The 22,239-nt window shown below is 32.6% G+C and overlaps 1 protein-coding gene across 1 annotated transcript; it reads right to left on the bottom strand.

Moving 5' to 3' along the window:
- Positions 1-5,993: 5,993 nt before the first annotated feature.
- On the bottom strand, positions 5,994-21,643 carry stxbp2 (syntaxin binding protein 2). The gene is made up of 19 exons (XM_073849568.1): positions 21,563-21,643; positions 20,763-20,812; positions 20,585-20,666; positions 19,267-19,343; positions 17,076-17,151; positions 16,850-16,953; positions 16,214-16,368; positions 16,041-16,125; positions 13,136-13,266; positions 12,886-12,993; positions 12,753-12,810; positions 11,767-11,832; positions 11,597-11,677; positions 9,229-9,370; positions 9,040-9,146; positions 8,765-8,863; positions 8,599-8,684; positions 6,901-7,061; positions 5,994-6,791 (listed from the first exon to the last, which is right to left on the bottom strand). Exons 1-19 carry the CDS (start codon positions 21,597-21,599, stop codon positions 6,718-6,720), a joined length of 1,779 nt encoding a protein of 592 aa, XP_073705669.1. The 5' UTR covers positions 21,600-21,643; the 3' UTR covers positions 5,994-6,717.
- Positions 21,644-22,239: the final 596 nt, after the last annotated feature.

Raw genomic sequence — 22,239 nt, 5'->3', positions numbered from 1 at the left:
GGTAGAAAAAAGTTCATACAATACTTTATTCTCAAACCTTTTTATATACACTGTGTTTGTATGTATGTATACATACATATATACAAATTGTTAGTCAATTTCACAAATAATTACAAAGAAATAGCAAGTAACACAATTAAATGTCATATTTTGAAATAGAAATCTTAAAGATGACTTATCATGAAAATCTGACTTTTTCCATGTTTAATTGTTATAGTTGGGTCCCCAGTGCATCTACCAACCCAGAAAACGTAAAAAAGAAGAACCCAGTGATTTCTTCAGTAAGCCTTTTTCTGCAAGCATGTGAAAAAATAAGCCACTCAGATTTCGCTCCCCCTGCGACGATAATATTATAATATTACCGCACCTTAATCTGCACATTTCCACCCACAATGCTGCCATTTTGTTTTCACAAGTGACAACAGTGTACCAGTTCTAACGCCACTGAAAAATGTTGAGGAAATCATGCTAAGCGTTCTGTCGTTGTCTGCTCAGATGCTATTATTTAGAGTCCCAGCCTCAGAGGAGACAAGGGAGCAGTGTATTTATTGATTTATTTACACATAACAGACTTTTTTGTTGCCTTTACGTGTGTTTTTAACGTAAACTTGTGTGTATTTCACAGTTTAAGCGCAATAAGACATGAAAGAACTTAGAACTTAAGACAACAGTGTGTTTCTGCTTTCCACTCAAAATAGGCATTTTCAAAATTATATAATAAATGATCTTGAGCTGAAACTTCACAGACATATTCTGGGGAATCTTGTAAAAAGTTGCATAATAGGTCTCTTTTAAACTAATAATCTTTATATAGAATATTGAAAAGAAAATTCACAGTATAGTGTTATATATTCTAAACACATCTCTAGATGTCCTCCAAAGTTGATTGGAAAACTTACATGAGCTCTGCTGACCATGCTGCAAATATGATCAAAGTTTGCCTTTAATACGTTTCCATCTTTCGGATCTTTGATCGTGAACGCCTCCATCCCTGGCAATGAGTTAAGCGCCACCCGTTGGTCATCTAATCTTTGACTTTGACTCTTGACCAGGTTCTGGAAAAACTCATCTGGATCTGGTGCACGACATGCAGAGTACATGTTACTTTTAAGGCAAAATACTACTGTTGTTTATTCATGCACATGTAAATTTTGGGATTTTGGACTATTTTGTCTACTTTCAGACTAGTGAAAAGAAAACATCCAACATCAACATTTAAGTGTTAAACTTTACTCATTTGCATCTGTAAATTTCAATTACAACACATGTATTTAAAGGCAGTTTTCTCAAAATTATTTTTTTCTCCTGCACTGAGCCAGAAAACTCTACTTCAGCAGCACTTAAATCCACCAAACTTGTTCTGAAAGTATTTATAGAGGGATTTGAGTTTTTGGAAATTGAGATTTATACACCATCTGAATAAATAAATAAGCTTTGCATTGATGTACGGTTTGTTAAGATAGGACAATATTTGGCCGAGATAAAGCTATTTAAAATTCTGAGATCTGAGGGCGCAAAAAAATCTAAATATTAAGAAAATCACCTTTAAAGTTGTCCAAATGAAGTTCTTAGCAATGCATATTACTAATCAAAAATTAAGTTTTGATATATTTACAGTAGGAAATTTACAAAATATCTTCATGGAACATGATCTTCACTTAATATCCTAATGACTTTTGGCATAAAATAAAAATTGATAAATTTTGACCTATACAATAATATTTTTGGCTATTGCTACAAATATACTAATGCTACCTAAGACAGGTTTTGTGGTCCAGGGTCACATATCAGTCATTTATCTGATTTATATAAAATGTTATTCCTAAAAGCATAATTGTTTGGGCTATTGACAGTCTTTTTTCTGATTTATTAAGTGATAAATCCAAAATCCCCTCTGTAAAAATCTTTGACTCTAATATATGAACAAAATAAAACAAGAACTTGTGAACCTGCCTTTATCAAGTGTTCATCCAATGCTTATCCAATGTAGGTTAATAAGTGCTCATTTACTCAGAAAATGCCTAATTTGCATATTTAAATATAACATTTCAGAAAACACGAAATACAAAACAATTATCTTAATGTACTACGATTGATCAGATGTGTAAGTATGGTGATACATTAGCTTTTTTTAACCATATTCATCTTTGCTTTTCATGTCTTGCCTTAACAAATAAATAAAACTAATAAAGAGGATAATCAAAAAGATTCCCCTTAACAACGTTTTTTTTTGTGTGTGTGCTAAAAATGTAGTAACCATGTTTTTTGGGGTGAAAGAACATACATTTTTAACAACTGATTAATATCTTAATCACAGACCTGGGCTGTAGGCATGAGCTTGTTGAGGTGTTGTTGGATTGAAGGTACAGCGCTGTTCATCCATTCTTGCACGCTGAGCGTTACTAACCTGAGAAAACAACTGATCCTGTTCGACTGACAGCTGCTGTCAAGACAAAAACATTTGATTCAATTTTAACAGAAGTAGTAAATAAACAAAATGTAAAATGTGAATACCTCCATTTTGTCCACCACAGACGTCATCTCCAGTTCTACAATCTTCATCTGGATATATCAAAATACAAATATCAGTGCATAATTTTTCAAAACAAGTATTAAAGTTTCAGTCATGCTGCAGTCTGGTACTTGTGTGCAAACTTGTGAGCGAGCTTCTCTCTAGACTGAAGTGCTGGATTGAGAGCTTTTAGAAGGTCTTAAGCTTTGAATATAAACCCACACCCATTAGGAAACCTGGACGGGGGCCGTCTTTAATCCCAGATAAAAACAGTTAATCCTCTCTATCATACAGTCATGATCTTTTATCATGGGAGACGACAATTATTTGAGCCGTGACATCAATATCTCTCAGCAGAGACCCTGCTGACACCATCAGCCTGTGTTTAGGTTAATAACTCTATGGAACCGATTAATGGATTTCTGGAAATCAGCAGACAATAGGCTTAAAATAGTATGAATGTGACGTACAGGCAGAGTGAAAGCTCTATAGAGGAATTTCAATCAAGTGTTGAGTTACAGAAAGTGCTGTTGCAAATAGGTACAAAAAAGGACCTGGAACTCTTAAAAACAGTAAAATGAAGTGGATAATTTTCAATTACAACTGTCACGACCAAAACATGGCATGTTTTGTAAAAAATAAAGTATACTGAATTATCAACTAGTATGGCAAGCCGTTTTAGCCTAAAATATACTATGCGTTAGTCAACGTAATTCCATTTTTACTAGTAACAATGCCAATTAGAGAGCTCTCTAAATCAATTTTTACTAGTTACAATTACAATTAGAGAACTCTCTATTTCAATTATTACTAGTAACAATTTCAATTACAGAGCACTACAAATTATTTTCTAGTAAAAATTACAATTAGAAAGCTCCACAATTGAATTCATACTAGTAACAATTACAATTAGAGAGCTTTCTAAATCAATTTTCACTAGTCACAATTCCAATTAAAGAGCTCTCTAATTTAATTGTTACTAGTAAGAACTGAATTAGAGAGCTCTTTAATTCAATTACGGAGCTCTGCAATTAAACATATCTTTAATGTGTTTTTTTACCAGTAAAAATTGAATTATAGAGCTCTCCAATCAGAATTGTTACTAGTAAAAACTGAATTATAGAGCTCTCCAATCAGAATTATTACTAGTAAATACTGATTTAAGCCTCGTTCAGACTGTCAGCCCAAATCCGATTTGTATGCAAATCCGATTGAAATCCGATCATATTTAGGTAGTCTGAACAGCAACGAACTACATGAAATCTGATTTGGTCAAATCCGTTTCGAGCTTCATTCGTATGTGGTTTGGAATCCTATTCAAATCGGATTTCTGCTTTTTCACGTTTTCATGCCACATAAAACGTAAACACGTCAGACGTTTTTGTGGAAAACATAACAAAAGTCTTTGCAGAAACAAGCTTGTGTTGTTGCGAACTGCAAATCAAGCGGGAAAAGACAATATACAGCTAGTATACGCACCTCTTTGAGTTTCGATACCAGCAGAGACGGCAGCACAGAATAAAGTCGCACATTCCAGCTTCCTGCGTTTCTGCCGCTGCTTTAGAAGACGAAATATAATCCAGCGCGACGGCAACGTTGTCATATCGCAAGACAGCATCTATATTGCAAACTGTAATGCTGTTATTGTTTTTAGCGTTGGCATAATAACGCAACGGCATTGCCATAGAAACCAACGCACATTCCGTAAAACGAAAGAACGCTTATGGACACACAAATCGGATTTGAACAGTTGCGATATGACTGTGTGGACAGTCAGTTATTCAAATCTGATTCCATCCAGATCTAGACAAAATCGGATTTGGGCTGACAGTCTGAACGAGGCTCTAGAGAGCTCTCTAATTGTAATTGTTACTAGTAAGAATTCAATTGTAGAGCTCTCTAATCGAAATTCCTACTAGTAAAAATTCTGTTGTAGAGCTCTGTAATTAAAAATGAATGGAAGTTAATGGAGACATATGACTAGTAAAAATTAATTTGTAGAGCTCTGTAATTGCAATTGTTACTGGTAAGAATTGAATTAGGGAGCTCTTTAATTAATATTGTTACTAGTGAGAATTTAATTCGAGAGCTCTCTAATCGAATTGTTACTAATAAAAATGGAATTACGACGAGTAACACTTAATATATTTTAGGCTAAATCGGCTTGCCATACAACTAGGATCTTATGATAGTGTTTGGTTCAATGTATGAAAAGGATTGGATTCAAAATACAACAAATCTCATAAATCACACTTTGTGTTGAATTATTGTTAAAATTGTAATTGTCATTGATTTAGGCTCTAAAACGATTCATAAAATAGCAAATATATATATATATTAATAGGTCAATATGACCCTTTTGGTTAAATTATATATTAGATTAGATGTTATTAAGCGAAATTGACGTTAGATAGTGGGATAGGACAAATATTCCAAAACGTTCTGAAAATACAAAATGAGACTTAACTGCAGTTACTAGAAATGTGTAACTTGGATATTATACAATTTGCATACATACAAAACATGTAGAAAAAGACATTTGTCAGGAAGTTTCCAACTCGTGACTTTGAACCAATATACAGAAAGCGATCGAAAAACATTATCATTAACTATCGCGAGTTTAACCACTGCGAGTCTAAACACTCTCAAAACCTCCCGAAACTATCGTTATAATCACTGCAGCTGTATATAACGTGAAATGAACCTCTTACTTACATTGTACGTTCATTTGCACTTTGAGAGAATTCACGAGAGCGCGGAATTCAGTCAGGCAGCGAGCGAGTGCACTCAACAAAACCGGCGTCTCAGCGATGACTCATCTGAACGTCTCTGATTGGCCATTGCATTCCTAAGCTCAACAGAAACGTGTGTGATTGGTTATAATGCGCAACACTGTAAAGGGTGTAAAATACTTAATTCAATTGTGCAGGGGCATTTATATCCAATTTGGTGGCATTTTTACTGAAAGTCCCCATGGCCAGCTCTGCCTATGTGTAAGACTGCATTTACTTGAGGAAAAAATACAATAGAAACAGCAATATTGCAAAATTTTGATTACAATTTCAAGTGTTTTTTAAAATGTAATTTATTTCAGTGGTGTCAAGGCTGAATTTTCAGCATCATTACTCCAGTCTTCAGTGTCACATGATTCTTCATAAGTCATTTTAATATGCTGATTTCCAGTTCAAGAAACATTTATTATTACTAGCAACGTTGAAAACAGCAGTGCTGCTTAATAGCTTTTTTCAGGACCAAAAAGTTCAAAATGACAGGATTTATTTGAAAGAGAAATCTTTTCTAACATTATAAATGTCTTACTGTCACTTTTGAAACAATTTAATGCATCTTTGCTGAATAAAGGTATTCATTTTGTTAAAAAAAAAAACTAAACACTGACTCCAACGGTGGTCTACCTGTATGAATAGCTCATTAAACAGAAAGCAAGACAAAACTTCTTATGCTCAATGATCTCTTTACTATATGAGGTACAAGCAAAATTTATTTAGAATCGATAACACAAACACAAAAACCCAGTGAACCACATCCACCTATATGTGATAACGTAACAGTAAAAGAAAAAAGTGCACAAGTTCAGAGCATGAAAAACAAAGACTATATATATACTGAGATGAAACATTTCATGCCTTTACCAACACATCAGCAGAAAATATAACAAAACCTGACTGAAAATCCGAAACAGACAACAGGCTTATCTTGCTTTATAGTATAAACTTTACAGTAGCAGTACGATTAAATCAGAAATCCAGTGCGATTTGTTCCAGTTTGCAGGTCAAAAGAGGTCCTTATCACAAATCACATCAGAACTTGACAGGACTGATATTTCAGTGATGTAAGCCAAGATATAATCCACTTATCTGCACAATTATAAGCTTTTGGCAACAAGTTCTGAAAATAATTCCACATATATTGTTATACATATATAATTTTTCTTTTAAATTAAATATCAGTCTTTAACAGCTTTAATATATTTACACACACACACACACACACACACACACATACACACACATATATATATACCACCAGCGTAACTTGGGTGATTAAAATGACTACTTTAAAAGAGCAAATAATCAGTAGGCAGGATCTAAAACGTATCTTTTTACTGGTCATTTGAGAGCATCGTTACTTCAAAGTATCAGGTTTCACATGAGTTCAGCGGGATGAATCTCTTCAGCGATGTGCTGCTAAACGGGTACAGGCTGGTCCAAATTCTTCAGGTCGTTCAGAAAGTTGGTTGGAGTAAGAATGTGAGACGATCCTGCCGAAGAAAACCATATTTGATGTTTTTTAACAACATTGAAAACACTAAATGCTGTGCTGTGACCTATGTAATATGCTGTAATGATCACAGAAGTAGTTTCTCTCACCAATCAGAACCTCCCATTTGCCCTCGGTGGCCCGAGTCACTTCATAGGCGCAGCGCATCTCTGAGTGCGTCACGCCGCCAATCACAAAGATGATGAGGCGCGGGCCGCTGCGGTACTCTGTGGCAGACTTGTTCTTGTGCCAGTGGCCAAACCGTGCGCTGCTGCAATAGGATTTGACAGTAATGTTAGAGCACATGCAAACTAGTGTGACGTTTGTAGCTTTAAAACCTCAAAAGGTTTGCGCAAACCATGACTTGGCAAAAAACAATTCTGTTTATGGTTCTTTTTTTAATTTGTGTTCTGTGTGTATCCATGATTTAATACTGATATACTTTAAGGATTATTAAATTAATCACATTGTTTGAGACTGTTCAACGAGTAATGCAAAAGAAATTGTAAAATATTGCTTTTGTGTAAATGAAGAAATATCATGCTTTATTGATTTATTTTTTGGTCCTTTTTTTCAGTTTTATTACTGACCTTTAACAAGGCATGACAATTTAAACAATTTATTTAATGTACTAGTATATCTTTATTTCTATGTATAATTGTTTTTCTTTTACTTGATTAATTTATTCATTTATTTATTTTTCATTTATTTCTCTGATGTCTCCTGCTCCAACTGTGGAGATCCTGGTACCATTGGTGTCAAAATAAAATAAAATTAAACAAAATTAAATGAAATTCAAAGAAATGGTAAATAAAATAAAATATAATTTAATTTATTATAATTAAAAAAAAAAATTAAATATAAAATTAAATAAAAAATATTAAATAACTGAAATAACAAAAAAGAAAATGAAAAAAAAAGAAAATTAAAATGAAATTAAATATAACAAAAACTGAAAAATAAAAATAAAAATAAAAATAAAATCAAAAATAAAGTTGAAATACATTGAAAAACAAAAACACACAAAAATGAAAAGAAAAACAGAAAAGAAAAACTGTTTTTTTATTAAATTAAAAATTAAAATTAAATTGAAAAACAAAAAATAAAATGAAAAAGTAAAGTAAAAAATGAAATCAAATCAAATATAAAATTAAATAAAAATGTAAAAACAAAATGATTAAAAAAATAAAATGAAATGAAATAAAATAAAATTAAAAATGAAATTAAAACACGAAATGAAATAAAAAAAGTAACGAAATAAAATGAAATATAAAAAAGTCTAATCAAATAGCAAAAATAAAAGTTGAAAAACTAAAAATGAAATGAAATAAAAAATATAAAATTAAAACTTAAATTTAATAAAAAACTAAATAAATTAGAAAAATATATATGAATAAATAAGATAAAATGAAAAATAAAATGAAATAAAATAATAAACAAAATTAAATAAAAAAAATATAAAATTAATTAAAAAACAAAAAAAAGAATAAAATTAAAAATTAAAAAATAAAATGAAAAGAAATAAAATAACATGACGAATAAAATGAAATTAAACAAAACAAAACAAAACAACTCATATTGAGTTATAAATATAATATTTTTGGCTATTAATTTAAGGTGATACTACCAATTATAACAAGCACAGTATTATATTTTTCCACAATATTACAAATGTAAATATCAAAAGCCATAAATTCTTTTTTTGTTTCAACGTTGTCAGATCAAGTCACTCGAAAAGTCTACAAACGAACCAACCATACAAAAGCTGCATTATGATGTTTAATTAATTTGTTCAGTGGTGCTGGTACCTGACTGTAGTGGTTGTGGTGGTGATGGGGGCGGGATCAGACAGGAACGGCCACTGCTTCCTGTCACACTTGTCATCAATGATATTCTGAGGAGCATAAGGAATCTAAATTAAAATAATTACATTCTAACATGATTATAAAAACATTACGGACAACGTTTCCTGACCTCCATCACATCTTTAATAGTGGGTGTCCACCGGGAGAGCTGATACGTGGATTCTGTGCGCTCTTTCCTGTCAGGAAGAGTCTTGCCAGCATTAGCGCCCTGAAAGACAACACAGACAATATGTTAGAAATTTAATAACATTGATTTTTAGGCCCACACAAGTAGGACAGTTATTTCCTATGAAGAAAATCAGTCCAGCTCTTTTGTTCCACTGAAACGAAAAGAAACGAAAGACATAAGGAAACAAGCAAAGACGTCAGAGTGTCTCATCTTACCCCAGTAATGATGGGGCAGCCCAGGTGCTGCAGGTTGGTGATGATGTTCTTGTCCTGCTGCACATTTGCGTGCTGAATGAGTTTTGTGAGGTTTTCTTCACCAATGCCTGTGTGCAAGAATGAATCACATCTGATTAATTCATTAATTCAGTCTTAAATAAAGTCATGCATTAATATAAGTGTTCATACCCTTCTTCTTATGGAAAATGTACAGCAGTATGATGCGGATTTTGTCGTAGGGTTCGATCTCGGTGTTGAGAAGAACAGGGACGATACTCTTCATAGCATCTTTGATCGTTTCCCCCTCAGCATCTGATCCCATGGCCAAGTCCTACAGAGGAAACATTTAAGACTATTTAAATGAATTGAACTTCAGTGTAGACCATTGTTTTACGTATGTGAACTTAAACAATGCTGCTTGTTGAGGAGACATGTCTGGGGTTCGTATTACTTTTTATGTTTTCAAAAGAAATGTCTTATACTGCATTTATCTGACTAAAAATGTATCCTATTAAATTTTTTTTATTTTATTTCAATTTATGTTCCATCTCTTTTTATTTTTTGTTTTTTAATGTATTTTATTTTATTTTTGATTTAATTTTTAGATTTAATTTTAAATTTATTTTTATTTTATTTTATTTTTTATTCTATGTATCATTTTAGTTTATTTTATTTTGTTTTTAATGCATTTCATTTTATTTTTGATTTCATTACATTTATTTCATTTTATTTTTTCAATATTCCATTTTACAGTTTCTGTTTTCTTTTTTAGATTATAATATTTGATATATATAAATATTTCATTTCATATTTGATTAATTTTTAAATTTCATATTTTATTTGATTCTATTTATCATTTTATTTTATATCACTTTATTTCTTTTTTATAGATTAAACTATATTTATTTTTAAATTGACTTACAAAATTGATTTTGTATATTTTTATATATATTTATATATAAAATATATTATTTATTTTTTAGATTTAATTTTTTATTTTAATTTAATTTTCTATTTAATTAAATTATATTCTATTCATTTTATTTTATTTATCATTTTAGTTTATTTTATTTTAATTTTGACATCAATGGTACTAGGGTCTCCTGAAGAATGAGAGTTTCTGAGTTGGAACAGGAGGCATCAGAGAAAGAAATAAAAATACAAATAAATAAAGATATAACAGTACATTATATCAAACTTTAATTAGTCTTATTTTTTTTATTTTTTTTCAATTGATTTCATTTTACTTTAGATCTCATTATATTTTATTTGTTTGTTTTTCAGTTTTTTGCATTTTATTGTATTTTAGATTTTATTTAATTTTAGATTACATTTTTATTATATATATATATATATATATATATATATATATATATATATATATATATATATATATATAGTGAAATATTATTTTATATAATAATATAATTTTAAAAACCTATTTTATATTTAAAAATGTAATTTATTCCTGTGATGCAAAGCTGAATTTTCAGCATAATTACTTCAGTGTCACATGATCCTTCAGAAATCATTCTAATATGCTGATTTGCTGCTCAACAAACATTTATTATTATTATCAATGTCAATAAACTTTTAAGCTGCTTCATTTTTGTGGAAATCATCTATAAATACCACAAACAGCTTCAAAAGTGATTTAGGGATAAAAACCTTCCAAAAATCCTGAAACAAAATCTCTATTCCAATATTTGTTTTGCCCAAATTAATTTGTACAAATTTATGAGACAAATAAAAAAATTTTTGTGATAAATTCAGCTGAAATTATTCAAAGGAAAAAAAAAAGAAGTGAGTTCATGCATGTAATATTTTAGTGCCCTGTAAAACATATTCAAAACATAACCATTAACTGTTTTAATTTTTTTTGTTTGTAATTTATACATTTTTTTTCTTACTAATTTATTATAATTAATTTATTTGTAAAAACAAAAAAAGGAAGCTGGAACTTCACAGCCATTAGTCAGAGGCAAATGTTGAGGTAGATATTTACATAATAATTACATAAAATAATTCAAGTTTCAGTCACATGTATGTGAGTCCATGAAAATAGGACGTAGTTGAGATTATTCATCAACAGATTGTTGTGTTATAAATACAGCGCATAAAGAACTGCAGTCGTGTCCAGTAATACCAGCTGGTTATAATACATCCACACACAGAGCGATGCACTTAGTAAAAACCCTCCATCTGCTATACATAAAACAGGAAGATGACTGTACAATGTCCAGCCAGTTGTTGGTACTTTCAAAGATTATGCAACAGCTTCCTGTACATTATTTTACTTCAACAGGTCAAAGTTCAGCACACAAGCTGTTGCATACATTCACAGTAAGAAGCTTAGAAATAAGAAAAGATAGTTATGGGCCATCTAAAATCAACCCATGTACAGTATAAATTGTGTTTAAAAGATGACAATCATCAGGACATACAGCTGCATGCAACCTCACAAAATGTATCACTAACATATATTAAATTCATGAAATTAAATAACACTGCTTAATACAACCAAATCTGGTCTGAATCTAAAAAAGGAAGCACTGACCTGCTCCACCTCACAAAGCTTGTCTATTAAATTCTTGAACTTCTTCATACAGGCATCAGCAAGGTTCAGATGGGTGGAGTACTGTCAACAACACAAAACGTTTAAGCCACCTTGATTTAAAACCTTAAAGGAATGAATGAAAATGTGAAGTGTCATGTGAGAAGTCATACCAGACTCAGTTCCTTCTGGTACTGGGGCATCTTCTTCAGCATCTGAGACAGATCTTTAACGTTGGCCTGAGAGATAAAGTAGAATGAATTAGGTACAATGACACTTTGTTGTTGTTCATCTAAATTTGTGTTGATTGTGTTTATTTTTCATGCACCTGTCAAATCTAAGATTTTGGGTGGAAAATATAAGTGTTTTTTCAGACTAGTGGAAGGAAAATATCCAAAAGACACTGTTAAGTGTTTCTTTTATAGCACTTTATCTATTTGTGTCAATAGATTTCAATTGCAGTACATATTTTAAATGACCGTTTTCTCTAAATGAGTTTTTTCTCCTACACTGAGCCATAAATCTCCACTTTAGTTGCACTTGCACACACCAAACTTTACATTTTTATTCCTGTCTATATTCTGACTATATCCTGTTTTCACAGAGGGATTTGTTCATATAAAATTAGCTTGATACCATTTGATAACATTTTACTCCCCCAAAAATGGTAAAAATGACATGGTTTTCTGTCCGTTCAAAGTTTTTCTTTCTGAATTATGGAGTTACCCAAAATCCCCTGTGTAAAAACATTTGACTGTAATATGTCAAAAAAATTAAACAAGAATTTGAAAACTGACTTCATCCAGTGTTTAGATTTTTGTACTAGAAATTAGTATTATTCATTAAATAATACCCAATTTGCATATTTACCTAACATTTTAGAAATCTTTTTGTAATATAAAAAATGTTTGCAATTATCAATGTAATCAATCATCTGGGTAAGTAAAGTGATAACTATTAGTTAATTGTTTTTACCCTTTTCACCTGCAGTGTCTTGCCTTAATGTACATTTTAAAGGGTTCATAAACTGAGAATTGTAGTCTATTCAAACAGAGCGTTCTGATGGGGGGGGGGGGGGCTATTACTTTTAAATGATGTCTTTTTTAATATTAAAATCTTGAGAACATTATAGGTGGACATTGGAGAACTGTGTGTGTACCTTGTCTGTGTTCATCCTTTTACTCTCACAGAAGGTGCGTAGCAGCTCTGTCACCTTCCTGAAACAGAACAGAAGATGTCAGCACAAAAGGCCAGCAGACAAGCGGGAGACGTGACGCTTGAGCTGCTCTTACTTGGTGACGTCTGCTATGTGCATGTGCCGCAGCTGCACCCACAGCTCATCATCTTCATCCAGCAGCACTTCCTTCTCTCGAGCCTCTCCAATCCCTGTTGTCTGATACCTGCCAAAAATATGTATTTTTTTTTATTTAAATATTCCAATTTTCACACACCACTACTCAGATTAACTGGAGTGACATGGATCCTTCTGTTTGATTATAATAGGAACTGGAGGCAGATCTGGAAAAGCAGACAAGCACGCACTTGTAAATGTCTTGTTCGATGTCTAGCAGATCGTAGGTCATTGCTTGAAAGGTCAGCTCATGGAGGATTGGAGAGATGGGATCATATCCACGGTCCACTATAAGCAGCTGGGAGCGAGCTTTATCCGTGCCCTGCCCGGGATGATAAATCACAATTATAGTTGCTTAAAGTGAGGATTTTTTAAGAACAAAGAAACCAAGGAAACATATCAGTGTGTTACACAAGTCTCTTTGTCAGACATAATCAGCTTAATAAGCTTGTCAGTCACTTTTAATATAAAGAGCCAATAACTTACACAAATGTTTTAAATAAACTCATAGTTTATTTTTTTCTCGTAACGTACACTACTGATTAATAGTATGGGACGTTTAAAAAAGGTTTTGTAAGAAGTCACTCATGCTTATTAAGGCTACATTTATTTGTTGAAAAGCACAGGATAAACAGTAATACTGTCAAATATTATTACAATTTAAAATAACATTTCTATTTTAATTTATTTTAAAATGTAATTTATTCCTGTGATGCAAAGCTGATTTTTCAGCATCATTACTCCAGTCTTCAGTGTCACATGATCCTTCAGAAATCATTCTGATATGCTGATTTGCTGTTCAAGACACATTTGTATATATGTTGAAAACAGTTCATTTTTTTAAATATATTTTTGTAGAAACATTACAGCATCAAATCAAATATTTTGTAACATTATTAATGTCTTTACGGTCACTTCTACACTTTATTGCATTCTTGCTGAATAAAAGTATACATTTCTTTCAAAGGAAAAAAAATGAAATCTTCATGACCCAAATATTTAAGGTTAAAATGTATTTTATTTTATTTTTATTTTTTTGGTTTAATAACAAGTGTACAGTGCCCTAGGGCTGGGCGATATGGCTGAAAACTATATCACGATATCAGTGTTTCATATCGGTCGATATCGATAATTATTGATATTTTTATGACCCATTTAAAATAAGGACCAGGAGAAAAATATATTACATTCAAACATTTTTATTTTAAACTTAACCTTCCTCTGATCATAATCCCCTCATTTATTAAGACAGAAATGTCAACAACCATGGAAAACTCAAATAATTAAAATGTAAACATAAGTCTAAAGTCACAATATACTGCTGCACAGATTGCTGGTTGCCAGTAGCCAATGTTACTTCTTTCCCGGTACTTTAGCCTACTTTGTGTAATAACGAAAACATTTATTTCAGTGAAAAAATAAGTCCAAAACTTTCAACATTTTGAACAATAGGGCCCTACAATCTTTTGCTTTTTTCAGAAATTCTTGTTTTAATTTTTCTGATAATCAAATGAAAGCAAAATCACAGATTTATTTTTAAAAATAAAAATAAACGGAGCTTTACTGTTAAAATTGATACATAGAAGAAAAATTATATTCAGTTAAAAAAAGTTTTAATAATAATAGTATTTTTTCAACAATTAAGTGGTGACTCTTTTTTATTTTATTTTTTATTTTTTATCATATATATTGTTTTATGTAAATTATTTAAATGTGAACATATAAACACCTACATTATACTGTACAGTAATACAAGACTAATATTGTTCTGTTACATGTTAAACCGTACTTTTATTTTGACAGGTTGCCGTGAAGTTTCAGTGTGTAATACAGTATGAATGATGCTAGTTTCACCAATGAAACGGTAAAATTGACAAAAAGTGACAATCACAGCAGCTTTGGAGATGTATTTATTGGAGTTTGTCTGTTCATGTGAGATGCAAAGGCCAAACATTAGCGGGAGCGTCACGTGTGCAGTATGCGTGTAGTAAAAATAAAACGCGTCTCCTCCATTCATACATAAAGAGGCAAACGGAACATGCAGGATTCATATTGAAATGGTCTTTTTGCATTTCAGTTTTCACAGACACTAGTCCATATCGCGATCTGAATTAATTAACAGGCCAACTTTTGATTTATTGATCCAAAAATCGACGAATTCTGCGGCATTCCGCCCTATAGTAAAGTCCGTTTTTATGAATGGAGTCCGCGATCCCGTCTGTGAGGAGACATTGTAAACGCGCGATCATGTAGAGACAGAAATCAAATGCCGTCGTGTAAATAAGATAAATAACATAAGGCTATTTAGTTTGTTTAATACAACAACAAGGGCCCGTTCTGTAGGAAAGATAACCTTAACTTCTATTGTCATCTGGCGCTATATAGAAAATAAAATTAACTGGACGTTAAAGGGGGGCTGGGCGGGCCGACGAAGAATACAAAATATCGAACACATTTTTTATTGATATCGATCTCTTGTCTATCGCGATATATATCGTTATCGTTTTATCGCCCAGCCCTACAGTGCCCTTTTATATACTTGACTAAAACTGGAATTTTTTTGGTTGACGCAATGTCTGGTGTCGATCAGGGGAGGAGGGATTCCCCAAATTAATCTTGTTTCCTCTTATGGTTCCTTCCTCATCTACTTAAACATCCTAAGGACTTCTTTTTCACTTATGTCACCTTAGGTTTGTTGACCAGGGCTTTTAAGAGACTACTTTTATTTACCATTTATCTACTTTTTCTAAAGCTGACTAGAACAAGCTCTGGTGATTGCAACTGAATTAAGAATATTCTTAAACTTCAATAAACGAAAGGAAGATCAGAGGGAAAACAGATGAAAGGTTAGAAGTAAACCAAAAAAAAAAGTAAAGAGAAACATGCATGCAGCATTGACACCCACCTGAAGCCCATGAAAATGTCAGCTGACGAGAAGAGAGGAAAAAAAAAGAGAGAGAAGTCCAGAAAACAGAGTAAGAATTGATAGAGCAGTCAGGAAGTCTCACTTTTAAAATGAAGAAGCTGAAGAAAGTGTGAAGCACATTTGTGACAAGATAGAGAGTGTTTATTAAGAAAAATATCCCAACATCTCACCTCTCCCATACTGGGATTGTCTGCTTTATGTGCATTCAGACGGTCCATCACCATCTCAGCCAGGGTGAAATTCTCCTTTGGGCCCCTTAGAGAAACATAGTTGGGTTACACTTCAAACAAATCATTTCACACCAGGAAACTAAAAGTATTGGCTAGTGAAGAAGCGTAAGTACTGGCGGTAGCGGATGGCTGGGTATTCCTTCAGAGTGTCACAGAGTGTGGCGATCTGCTCGGCCATGGCCTCCATCATCCTGGACTTGTCATCTAGATTAGTGAGAGTTGGGTTGTAGAAACTGTGGAAAGAACTGGGGTTGTCCAGAGTAAACACCTGCAATGAAAACAAAGTGCGTTTTTTTGGAAGAAAATGTGTGTGCAAAACTCATCACCACATCACATTCAAACATTCAGGATAGTAGGATTTTTAGAAATTAATATTTTTATTTGGCAAGGATGGATTAATTGATTAAAAAGGTGACAGTAAAGATGTTTATATACAAAAAATAAACAGCACAACTGTTTTCAAAATTGATTATAAGAAAGAAATGTTTCTTGAACAGCAAATCAGCATATTAGAATTATTTATGAAGGCTCATGTGACTCTAAAGACTGGAGTAATGATGCTGACAATTCAGTTTTGCATTACAGGAATAAATTAGATTTTAAAATATGTTACAATAGAAAATGGTTATTTTATATTGTAATAATATTTTACAATTTTACTGTATTATTGATCAAATGCAGCATCCAATATATCAACCCCAATCCTTTGAATGGTAGTGACTGTGTGTGCTTGCAACGCTACCACGCACCTGCGACTCATATGGTATGAAAGCCACATTGACTTCCTTCAGAGTTTTGATGACCTTAGAAACCCTTGACCTCCCAAGCTCAGCAAAAAGCCCATCAGGACAAGCTGAATGCAGGATGAACAGAGAAGCACAATATAATAACCACACAAATCCAGACCATGCACTGTAGGCAACCTGTCTTCAAAAACTAAAATATCAAAGCAAATAGTAAATTCAACTCTCTTACTGTCTGTAAAGAAGATGTGTGCTGCTTTGTATGTGAAGACTGCGTCTTTGAAATCCCCGATTAGAGATTGAATAGACTGGAAATACACATGAGATCATTGAAGTTATTTTAATATGCTTGAGACTAGAGGTCGACCGATATTGGTTTTTACCGATACCGATAGCTAGGTTGGACCACAATTGCCGATACCGATTAATTAACCGATAGTTTTTGAAAATGGGTAATGAAAGGCAACTAAAATATTGCTCTACTATTTTTTTAAAAGTACTAAACCATACTTTGTAAATTAATAAAAATATTAATAGTAATTTTATATTAATCATTAAAGTTATTTCATAGTTCATTAATGTTAACAAAATAAACTTCAAAATTTAACAATATATCAGTAAATGTTGAAATTAACACTCTAACAAGGAACAGCACTTCTATTCTACAGCTTTCATCAATCTTAGTTGATGTTACAAATGGGCTCATTGTAAAGGAATTGCAGTTTCTATGCTTTTTGTTTATATTTGGAATCTCTGTATGTCAGTCCTGCCATCTTAAAATTAAGATTCAATTTAATTACATTTTATATCAAATTTATTTCGTGAAATTTTTACTTTATTTTACTTTTTTGGCTACTTTTTAAAACAATAGACAGTGACAGACATATGTGGCTGCTTTAACATGCTTCAATGAATGCACAAATCTATTTCGATATAGGCCTATCAGATGTTTTGTCCTGCTCTGAAAACATAACTGACGCTGTGTTCTTTACATCAGTTTCGTATAAAAGTATTCGAAAATGCAAGTGCATTTAACCGCATCCACAATCGAGCTTTTTAGGACGAACAAACACACGCGCAAGTGTAAGTCTGTCAGTGCGCAAGTTTAGTGCATCTAATAGCACTGCATTACAAACAAGAAATGCGCACTTGTCTCATAGTGCAAATTCTGTGCAATGAAGCCCGCCGCGTCTCTAGCTCACACGTGCCATATGCGGGGAAAACACAAGCTCGTGGAAGAGAGGATTGCGATGCATCGGAGAATCCATTTTTCACCCACCCTTAATGAAACCGAAAGTGCAGCGCTGCGTTACGCGGACAACTCGCAGGTATCACACACACTCAGGACGCGTCGCGTGTAGTTCAAGGGAAAGTCTAAAACAGTTTATTTAATCACCAAACGGGCAAATGTTTACTTAAAGAATTATCAAAAAAGCGGCAAAGATTAGTTTAAAGAACAGATCAAACGAAAAGAGAAAGAGCGATATATATTGTTGTAGCCATTTAAGATTTTTTTTTCTGTTTTATTGTTTAAATATTATTTGTCTGTGTTTTGTTTCAGTTCAATCTGTTTATTACGAAAGAAGTTTGTGTAATTTGTAAATGTCATAAAGGACATGGTATGAATTGGGCGGCAATACGCCGGGAGAATTGGAGAGGGTCAGACACTATTTTTTGACCACTTCGTACGTTTTTATTTGTGCAAAATCCCTTCTTAAACGAATTTCGTTTTGTATCATTTTTGTGTTTATTTTAAATATATATTTTTGTTGATCAGTTATCAAAAACAAGGAAAACTGGCATTGTGAAATAAAGTGCGTAACTACCATGCTTCCGCAGCCTGAAGAAAAGGCTAAAACATAAATTATAGCTCTATATGAAGCATACAGACTTTATTAGAGCAAAAAAATACAAACGTTTCGCTTAAATGCACAATACTCAATCTTCCAGCCCAGGGCAAAGTCTTTATTAACATTACATCAAATCTGTCCCAAATCTTTGTTAATGTAAAACTATGAATGATGCGCTGTGGCACAGCAGGAATTCTGTCGGCTAAATGAACACAGTTTGCTTTCTCACCTCAAGTCTTTAAATCTGCAACTTTGCTGGCTAACAATATGACCAGCTGGATATAAACCAATGCAAATAGATGGTAACAATCCTGACATTAAGCATTGGTGTCGGACTTAGCCTCTCATACTCTATGACAGCTGAGCGGAGCGTGAGCTGCTTCGGCAGAAAATGCAACCCGGAAAAACTATCGGTAAGGATTTTTGCCGATAGCCGATAGTTCCGCCAATCAACTATCAGTGCCGATTAATCGGCAAAACCGATACATCGGTCGACCTCTACTTGAGACAGTAAGTGTGAACAAAAATATATTAAAAGAGAGAAGTAGTAATGTGGTAGTAATGATCGCTCACTTTTGGCACAGGGGAGATGAGGTAAATGGCCTCCAGACTAGGGATTGGCTCCCTCCGCTTGTTAATGTCCTCCACAACTGTGAAGAAAACAGTACAGCTCATATCTTGTTTTGTTAATTCAAGATTTTTCCTAGCATCTCATGGGACAAAAACAATAAAATGTCACATTGATAAACACTACCAGTCAAAAGTTTTTGTGAGACAGTAAGATTTTTAATGTTTTTTTGTTTTTTTTTCTAAGAAGTATCTTCTGCTCACCAAGCCTGCATTTATTTAATCCAAAGTGCAATTTTTAAAAAATATTTTTACTATTTAACAGAACTGTTTTCTATTTGAATATATTTTAAAATGTAATTTATTCCTGTGATTTCAAAGCTGAATTTTGAGCATCATTGCTCCAGTCTTCAGTGTCACATGATCCTTTGGAAATAATTCTAATATTCTGATTTGCTGCTCAAAAACATTTATTATTATTGAATATATGTTGAAACAGCTAAGTAGAATTTTTCAGGTCTCTTTGATGAATAGAACGTTCAGAAGAACAGCATTTATCAGAAACAGAAATCTTTTGTACCATTATAAATGTCTTTATCATCACTTTTGATCAATTTGAAGCATCCTTGTTCAATAAAAGTATTAATTTTTATCATTTCTTTTCCCCCCAGAAATTATACTGACTCCAAGCTTTTGAATGGTATAGTGTATAATGTTACAAAGCAAAAGCTTTTTATTTCAGATCAATGTGATCTGTGGATCTTTCTATTCACCAAAGAATCTTGAAAACAACTCAACTGTTTTAAATATTGATAATAATCATAATAATAATCATAATAATAATAATAATAATAATAATAATAAATGTTTCTTGAACAGCAAATCATCATATTAGAATGATTTCTGAAGGATCATGTGACACTGATAACTGAAGTAATGATGCTGAACATTTAGCTTTGATCACAGGAATAAATTACATTTTGAAATATATTCAAATAGAAAACAGCTATGTTAAATAGCAAAAATATTTCACAATATTGCTGTTTTTCCTCTATTTTGAATCAAATAAATGCAGGCTTGTTTTTTTGGTTTGCTTTTTTTCTTAAAAAACTTCTGACTGGTAACTTCTGACATTTTGCAATGCAAACCTCTTTAGCCACAATGGAAAATGTGCAACAGCTAGCAGTCAAAATAAAAAACACATTTCACACCTCCAAATCTGACAACGACATCTTTATAATGGAAAGTGTTTCACACAAACCTTGTGAGAATCACACTATCGCATACCAAACTGACCTGTGAAAGAAAAAAGAAATATACTTACTTGTAATGCCCTCTGCCATGATATCAGACATTTTACAGCAAGAGGACAGAATCCGCATACTGGTGTGATCCACGATGAGCACCTAAACACACACACACACACACAAAAAAAATACTAATAGACCAATTTTTTGGGAAACAAACTGAAAAGAAGATTCACTCTGCTGTAGCAATATTACCTTCCATTCCCCATCTTTCTTCACACTCTTGATGACACCAGTGAGGATTTCTACAGACAAATTCGATCAACAATGTAGTTAGAAAACATCAGCTATAGTTTTTAATACAGGAAACAAATATGAAAAAGCAGGATGTATATGACATTTACAATGATGATGAGCTTTAGCTTTTTAAAGCAGGTTAAATGTCTTTCTGAGGTATATATGGTTTAGAACATGGACTGCCAAAAAAAAAAAAAAAAATACATACACAAAAACTGACTGATATTAAGTTTATTAAATTGCATTCCTGGTTGTAAGGGTTAATTTTAAGTAGATGATAAATGAGAAAAAAATATAGGCCTGGTGGAATGTAATAACAGTTAATACTGTAATAATAGTGCGTAGGGTGTTGTGCAATGTCTAAAGAGTTTGATGAAAAAGTGACATTTCCTGTGTTTTTATTATGTCCGGCGTGAGGTCGATCACAAGACAACTATACAACATATATTAAATAATGCAGTCCAAACAAGTCTAGTATCCCCTCCATTTACACAAATGTTATTTCTGAGCTGTAAAAGTGTTGAGTAAAGTCGTTTGTTCATGTTGTAGCGAATGAAAGTTAAAGTTTGTGTCTAAACTTCAGCAGCGGCTTCATACGGAAGTTTGTTCCATTATGACGTATCGAGCACTCACTGTGCACCTGTTGCTATGATTACATATCATGACAGGCCAATATATCGTTATATAAGCTCTGAAACATTTGCTAGTTGAACAGCATAGATTTTAAAGAGCGTATAGCGAGGTTAAATCAAACTTACTCTCGTTTACGATCGCTTTTAGTCCACTCGGGGCCATCTTGACACTTCCCTGTTGACAGACTCACTCCTCAAGCAGGGCTGTGAAGGCAGAAATGACGGAAACTCTTCCACACCCTGAGAAGCGAAAAAACCCGGAAGATGAAATTCAAAATAAAGGTCTTCGACGAGAAAACATTAAGCAAGAACCAAAACGATGGATGGCTTTCTGTTAACAAGGCAATATTTAATAGAAACTGGTTATGGAAAAAATGACTAAAACCAATTAAAACCAATTAAAAAATAAATAAAACTAAAAGCCGTTTAAAAACCATTTCCATTGGTTCAACCCACTGATCTATAATATAGTCATTATATAGATCAGTGGTTCAACCTTATATTATTGGCTCTGAACATACGTTTATTTGACTAGAAACACCAGAGAACGGAATTGTAAAGCACAAGAAAAAGGTGGATGCATTTATTTTCCAGTTTGATCCACCTTTTTGCTTCACAGCAGAAGTAAGCCGGTAAGACTTCCAGTTCATTTGCGCTACAGACGAACAATGAGAAGAATAACTACGTGCAGTAAACGGTAAAACTGCTAGATAATACATTAAAATAATATGGTAATACACTGTAATTTGCAATATCAAACAGCAAAACGAGCTGTTTTGTACAGCTAAAAATAGCTGGAAGCA

Source organism: Garra rufa, chromosome 1 (assembly GCF_049309525.1).
Source record: "Garra rufa chromosome 1, GarRuf1.0, whole genome shotgun sequence".
Taxonomy (NCBI): domain Eukaryota; kingdom Metazoa; phylum Chordata; class Actinopteri; order Cypriniformes; family Cyprinidae; genus Garra; species Garra rufa.
The sequence above is the reverse complement of the archived record's forward strand: the minus strand, read 5'-3'. Positions and strand labels throughout refer to the sequence as shown.